This window comes from Armigeres subalbatus, chromosome 1 (assembly GCF_024139115.2).
Source record: "Armigeres subalbatus isolate Guangzhou_Male chromosome 1, GZ_Asu_2, whole genome shotgun sequence".
Classification (NCBI taxonomy): Eukaryota; Metazoa; Arthropoda; class Insecta; order Diptera; family Culicidae; genus Armigeres; species Armigeres subalbatus.
In genome coordinates this window covers 60,242,738-60,250,116 of record NC_085139.1, presented here as the reverse complement: position 1 = coordinate 60,250,116, position 7,379 = coordinate 60,242,738, and the positions used below count along the sequence as shown (strand labels likewise).

The window sequence follows — 7,379 nt, the reverse complement described above, 5'->3', positions numbered from 1 at the left end:
TAACCAATGTAAGTTTACAAAATTAACAGTAGATAGATTTTCATTTGCTTCTTACACACTATACATTTATGTACTAATACTGCTGCTGCGACTGCTGATACAAGTACCGGTGAAGTAGGACTTTCATTCGACACAGCGACGACGACGACGATGACGGGGACGAAAACGATAATCCATCGGCTGGTGATGATTCTCGGTAGTTGATGTTTGTTTACCTCGGCAAAGTGGAAAACCAGATGTAATATCGTGTAGATTTTTGAGGAAAACCGGAACAACTTACCTGGCAGACAAGTTACAGTGCCTGAATTTGATCCGTTGGGTAAAAAGCTGTCTGCCAGGCCTCGTAATATGTTGATTATGATGACTAGTGGACTGTAGTATCTTGATGCTGACTTGACGATGCTCTTTCAGGAATTTGTTGCCGTGTTCCCTTCGACGACTTCTTCTTGACGATGACTCTGACAAACGACACTCAACTCCGATTGGACAAGACAAGGCGGGACGACGATCAATGATCTGGCTTCTGGGATTGGACTGCAAATTCGCTGATATATGTGGTGCTGAGGTGGTCCGTGCCGTGATGTTGGTGACCTCTTAATAAAATGAGAAGGTGCTTTTTAGCCTATAATGCTGAAAATAAAAACGACTTGCCTGGAAGGAGGCCCTAAGGCCTCCGTTGGACGCTCACGAGGCGCCGACCTCCCTTCTCTCTGGCTGACTTTGGTTTCTTGTGCATGTCTTGATGCGGAACTGCGTTGAATTTTGATAGCAAGGGTGCTTAACTCAGTGGTTGCGATGCAGGATCCAAATGCCGAAACAGCCCGCGTTGGTTGGCCAAACCCACGGACAATCGCAGCGCGAATCCAAGGAGGAAGAATTGCGCACTTCTGCCTCATTTTGCTTCCACGGTCGTCGACTTGTTACCTCAAATATCAAGCAGTTTTTGACGGTTTAGTCTTAGGACATTGCACATTTTCTTAGACTGACGAACTGGACTGGACTGGATACATGTAACTTTCACCAACGACAACGACACATATTACCTCAGACTATGGACATTATTGGACGTGAGACAACTCGTGAATTTGATTCAAGTGTCAGCTGTCTGGTTGACCAGGCTCAAGAAGGTATCTCTGAAGAAAAATAAGACGGTCACTTTTTCAAAATTTAAAGAAATACATAACTTAACTGGTATGCGGGGGCCAGTTGACCCCCGCCGATGGAGGAGTCCTAGACTTCCTCTGCTGAAGATGAACTAGTTTCTCTAACTGGCAGCACGCAGATCTTTGAGATCGCTCGCTGGTAACTGCCATCTTTGGTCCGAACGGTTACTACTCTTATATTTCCGTCCGAGCCTTGGTGAACCTCTGTCACCCGTGCCAATTGCCACTTCAACGCTGGCAAATTTTCCTCCTTAAGGACAACCAAAGTCCCAACTGTAATGTTGTCTCTCTGCCGCGTCCATTTTGTCCGATTGTGGAGATTGGACAGGTATTGCTTCGACCACTTTTTCCACAATTGCTGGGTGAAACCTCTCACCCTTTCCCAAGCCGAGATCCTGTTGTCCGGAATGCCACCAAGATCGGGCTCCGGAATGGCCGCCAGTGGCCGCTGAATTAGGAAGTGTCCTGGCGTGAGAGCCTCAAAATCATCGGGATCGTTGCTGATCGGGGTCAACGGTCTTGAATTCAAGATTGCCTCCGTCTGAGTTAGCACTGTTAGCATCTTGTCATACTCCAACGTGCGTGTACCAATCGTTCGCTTGAACAAGTTCTTGAACGACTTCACTGCTGATTCCCACAGCCCTCCAAAATTTGGTGATCGGGCTGGAATGAAGCGGAATTCGATTCTGTCCTCTGCTGTTTGGTGTAAGACTGCTTCCGAGAATTGCTGGCTAGTGAACAGCTGGGCAAGCTCATCCAGCTTCCGCCTGGCGCCAACGAAATTTGTCGCGTTGTCACATAATTAACGATGGTTTTCCACGGCGTGACGTAAATCGCTGTAACGTTGCTAAGAACGCCTGTGTTGACAGATCCGCTGCTAGTTCCAAGTGTACTGCCTTGGTAACTAAGCATACATACACTGCCACGAAACACTTGATTGCTCGGGCTCGCCGTTGCGGATAGAACACATAGAAGGGACCACAGTAGTCGACTCCAACCTTTTGAAAAGGGGAACATGGCCGCACCCGCTCTGGAGGTAAATCAGCCATTAGTTGGTCCTGAATTTTAGGCTTCACACGGAAGCATTGGACACATTCATGAACCACCTGTCTTACAAGGTTCCTGACACTCGTGGGCCAGAACTGTTCTCGAACTGCCGAAACAATCTGCTGCTGACCAGCGTGAAAGTATTTTCGATGGTAGTAAACTACTATGAGTCTTGTGAAGGGATGATGGTGATCAAGAATGTACGGATGTTTCCGACTGTCTGATACAGCTGCATTTTTCAACCGGCCGCCAACACACAACATACCGTGGAGAAGTTGCGGGTTTAGTCCAGCAATTCTGGATGAATCTTGAACCTGACCGTACTTGGCGATGTCTGCAAACTCCCGTGGGAAACTTTCTCGCTGACATTGCTTCACTAACACCTTGAGCGCTTCGTTGTACTCCTGGGAAGTAATGTGCCCGACTTTCTTATTTGATCGGTTTGCTGGTGATGAATTCCATTTAAATCGACGGAGGTAGACTGTTAGCCGAACCAGATCTACCAGCGATGAACGGATACCGAATACCTCGCTTGGTGTAATAGCAGGAAGGACAGCGACGACAGCTTTTTCTTCTAAATCTGCCTTGGCGATGCTGCTTTCGTCGATTTTCTTGGAATCGGGCCAGTATTGTCGATCCAGCATTAGCCAATTCGGTCCGTGGAACCAGCGCGATTCGTATTGCAGTTGTGTCGGCGACATGCCACGGGAAATTATGTCCGCAGGATTGTCTTCTCCAGCAACGTGGTTCCAGTTACTCCCTTTCGTAACGTGCTGGATTTCGGAGACGCGATTTGCTACGAACTGCTTCCATCTTGATGGCGACGATGACAGCCAGCATACGACAATAGTTGAATCGGTCCAGAAGTAGCACCTAGCGACAATGTGGATGTTTTTGGTGACCTTTTCGTACAGGTGTGCCAGTAGTAGCGCCGACGACAGCTCTAGACGGGGAATGGACAGTGACTTCTTGTTTTTCTTCAAATTCTCGAGCGGAGCTACTCGCGATTTGGAGGTCAGCAGATGTACGTGTACGCTTCCGTCTGCTGCTATAGTGCGGATGTATATGCAAGCACCATAGGCCTTAATTGAAGCGTCGCAGAAGCCGTGGAGCTCAACGAACTTGTTGCTGTAACTAGTACCTACCCACCGCGGGACAGCGATTTCGGCTAGACCTACCAAGTTCCGCCTGTACTCACGCCACTGCTCTTGTAATTGTACGTTCAAAGGATCGTCCCACTCGCAGTCATGTTTCCAGAGCTCCTGCAGAAAAATCTTTGCTTGAACGATGACCGGACCTACTAGCCCCAGCGGGTCGAATAGTCGGGACGCTTCCGACAGGGCGCTTCTCTTTGTGATTTCTGCAGACTCATCCCATTCTGGCGAACTAAATCGGAAGCAGTCGGTGCTGGGCTCCCAGGTCAAACCTAGAGTTTTCACTGCAGCGGTCGATGAATCCAATTCCAAAATCGACCGCTCGTCTCTCAATTCCTCCGGCACCGCTGACAGCAATTCTTTGCTGTTTGAATTCCACTTTCGCAGAGAGAATCCAGCAGACTGCAGCAGTTCAATCATCTGATCGATGAGCTCTTTCCCTTCTTCAATGTCGTCTACACCAGACAGCATGTCATCCACGTAAAAATCCTTTCTGAGGATCTTTGCAGCTTTGGGGTACGCACCTTGGCCTTCGTCTGACAGGCGCTGAAGACACTTTGTGGCTAAGTATGGAGCTGATGCCGTACCGTACGTAACCGTAACGAGACCGAATGTTCGAATCGGCTCCTCTGAACTATCTCTCCAAACGATCTTCTGCAGCTGCTGGTCGGCTGGATTCAACAGTATCATACGATACATTTTGGCAACGTCTCCTACGAGAGCAAATCGGTGTGTTCGAAAGCGGAGTGCGATGTCCACAATCATGTCCTGAACAACGGGTCCCACCATCAGAGCATCATTCAGAGAAATTCCGCTAGATGTCCGGCATGATGCATCGAACACGACTCGTAGCTTTGTCGTAGTGCTGTCCGGCTTCATAACAGCATGATGAGGCAAGTAATAAGACGACGCACTTGTTTCTTCCTCGGAAAGCTCTCGCATGTGACCCATAGACAAGTAATCGCTCATGAACTCCGCGTACTGCGCCTTCAGCTCCGGATTATTTGCGAACCTCCGCTCCATTCCCATGAAACGCTTGACTGCTGTTGATTTTGATTCGCCTAATTGCTGGATTACTCCTTCTTTTTTCGGCAGCGTGACTACGTACCTCCCTTCTTCGTTTCTGAACGTTGTTCTGTCGTAAAATTCTTCACAGGCCGACTCCTCGACCGAAAATGTACTGGCTGAATGACAAGCTTCCACTTCCCAGAACCTTGAAAGCTGTTCTTGTATCTCCGCCGTTGAACAAATGTGAACTACAGAGTACGCAGCACCAACATCAGGAATACGACCAGAAACAATCCATCCAAACACGGTGTCTTGCATACTCGGACCTTCATTCGTAACCTTTCGCCTTTCTTCCTTCAGCAGCTCCATGTAGTATTCTGCTCCGATGATGAGGTCAATTGGTCCTGTTTCGAAAAACATGGGATCCGCAAGGAGTGCCGAATCCGGGAAATTCCAGCTTTCGATAGAGAAGCTTGTCGTAGGCAAAGACACGGTTAGCTTCGGCAGCACGTGAAACTGCATCTCTTCGGCGAATGACGAAATATTCGGCGATCTTGGACTGACTACGGCGGTAACCAGCCTGGTGGAAACAATTTGAGACGGTCCAATTCCTTGAATCGCCAAATAGACTGGCATTTCGTCTAGCTTGAGTTTGCTAGCGAAACTTGATGTCATTAGACAGTGCTGCGAGCACGAATCCAGCAGCGCTCGTGCTAGCACGGATCTGCCGTAGCGGTCTCTAATGCTGACCAAGGCGGTGGATAAAACTATGTTTTGTGTCGGTGTTACGGGTAGGGCTACATGTGTTTGGCTTGTGGTGGCGTGTTCTGTGGCTGGCTGTGTGTGTGAGTCTTGTGTATTGGCAGTGTTAGCAGTCCGAGTATGTTGGTTCGGTGGTGTAAATCGCTGTTGTGGCTGTCTGTGTTGTTGGTTGACTGTCGGAGGTCTTGACTGCGTGGGTGGATCGGAGGATCTAGACTGTTCAGTATGCAGCAGTGTGTGATGCTTCTGACGACACTGACGACACGTTCCCTTCTCGCAGGTTCTGGCAAAATGTCCCGGATACAAACAATTCCGACAGAGCTTGTTTCTGTTGGCAGCCTCAATTCTTTCTGACACGCTCATACGCTGGAATCTGACACACTGGAACACGGAATGGCGCGGTTCGCTGCAAAACCAGCATTTCGCCGTCGATTTAACCGTTGTATGGCAAATTGCCGGACGAGACAATCGTTGCTGGTTGGAACTGACGGGATCGACTGGCGCCACAGACTGCAATACAGAGCAGTGGCTCTTCAGGAAGTCCATCAAGTCTCTGTACTTTGCCACTTCCTTGCTGTTGTGGTGGGTTTCCCATTGCCGTAAAGTCGCCAAGTCCAATCTGGTACACACCATGTAAGCCAGAATGGTGCTCCAATCCGATGGCTTCTCTCCGATCTTCTCAAGCATCTGCAGGTTCTTCTCGAAGTCACCTATTAGTTGGTTGAGTCCCCCATAGCTCTCCTTCTTGAGACTCTCCACCGCGAAGAGTGCATCGAGATGTGCCTTGACAATTAGCTTCTTGTTCTCGTACCGACTCTCGAGCGATTTCCATGCTACCGCATAATTGGCCGCAGACAAGTCAATGGAACTCACTTCCTGCAGAGCGTCGCCAGCTAAAGAAGACCGGAGATAGGTGAAACGATCAACATCCGAAAGCAGAGAATTATCGTGGATAAGGCTTCGGAAGCTGTCACGGTATGGCACCCAGTCGTGAATCTTCCCACTAAACGATGGCAGCTTGATCTCGGGGAGTTTCACCTTTGCAAACTGGGATGCCGGTTGCAAGTCCAGCTGTTGACCTGTAGCACCCGCCGATGCACTGGAACTCACCGTTTTGAAGGCCACCAGGTCTGCCTTCAGCGAATAAAAGCTGTCTTCAAACTCCTGTCTCACTTTGTCATTCGCCTGTGTTAGCTCGTCTTCTTCTTTTACATCACCCTTCTCAACTTCATCTTCTAAGACCAACTCAATCTCCATTCGAGTATCAAGAAACTGGCTATATACCCTTTCAAGTGCCTCCAAGCGCACGTTGATTTGCCGTGCATCTCTTTTTGCTTGAAAACCTGCGACAAACTGTTGAATTCCTTCTAGCGATTTACGGAGTTGGTGCTCCCGTTTATTCAACGTTCTCAGATCAGGCATTTCTCACTTCACTGGCACTGACACTCGGAACAATGTTTGGGAAACACTGTTCTCGTATGGAATGCACTCCACTACACTGGCAAAACTAAATTCACAACAGGCTTTATTTTCTCACTTTGCCAACGATCGACTCGACGAACCACCCAACACGACCACGGAATGACAGAACTGGCCACCCTAGTTGACAGCAGCAGAGGGAATCAACCTTGGAACCAACGAAATCGTGAAATAAAACCAGCGAAAACCGAGACCAAACAAACTTTAACGGGCGGACACCAGGGCTACTGTTCCAAAAGAATAAGGACTCACATGCAATCAATCAATTTATTTGCCTTATAGCCACAGAGTTTCATTCATGCAACGCCACCACACATGCAATCTACTCCCTTATCCTTCCTCGCTCCGTCACTTAGACGTCTGTCCTGGTCCTGATCTGCTTGTGGCCACTTTCGTCGTCATCCAAAACTCAGCCTCCGTTCTGTCCCTGGATCCACCAATCGACGCAATCTTCCAGCTTCGCAATTCACCCTGTTTCCGAATGTCCTGGTTCTTACACGATGGCGCAAGCTCGCATCGAAAATGGTGACACTATTCACTGATCGCCTTTTATCTCACCGTCACAATAGTGCTAATCGTCCATCACGGTTCGCGGGAATTGTTCGTGAACAAACGCCTTTCACTAATTGTCTGCCAAAACATACAATGTCCGAAAACTTTACCGGGAATGCTCATCCGGATCAAAGGACCAAATGTTCGCGCGACACAAATTCTGGTTTTCGGACACTTCAGAACATAGTTTCACACACGACGGACTTGGATTCAA

General features: G+C 48.7%; 1 protein-coding gene across 1 annotated transcript; it reads right to left on the bottom strand.

Annotated features, from left to right (window-relative positions):
- Nucleotides 1–1,230: 1,230 nt before the first annotated feature.
- Nucleotides 1,231–6,391, bottom strand: LOC134206197 (uncharacterized). Its single transcript, XM_062681886.1, has 2 exons — nucleotides 2,082–6,391; nucleotides 1,231–1,930 (listed from the first exon to the last, which is right to left on the bottom strand). Exons 1-2 carry the CDS (start codon nucleotides 6,389–6,391, stop codon nucleotides 1,231–1,233), a joined length of 5,010 nt encoding a protein of 1,669 aa, XP_062537870.1.
- Between the last annotated feature and the right edge of the window lie 988 nt (nucleotides 6,392–7,379).

Excerpts from the sequence above, each read along its gene's own strand:
- LOC134206197 (XM_062681886.1), bottom strand. The coding sequence starts at position 6,391 with ATGGAGATTGAGTTGGTCTTAGAAGATGAAGTTGAGAAGGGTGATGTA. Across the intron at positions 1,931-2,081 it reads ATCAAGTGTTTCGTGGCAGT|GCGGAAGCTGGATGAGCTTG; the intron begins GTATGTATGCTT and ends CGTTGGCGCCAG.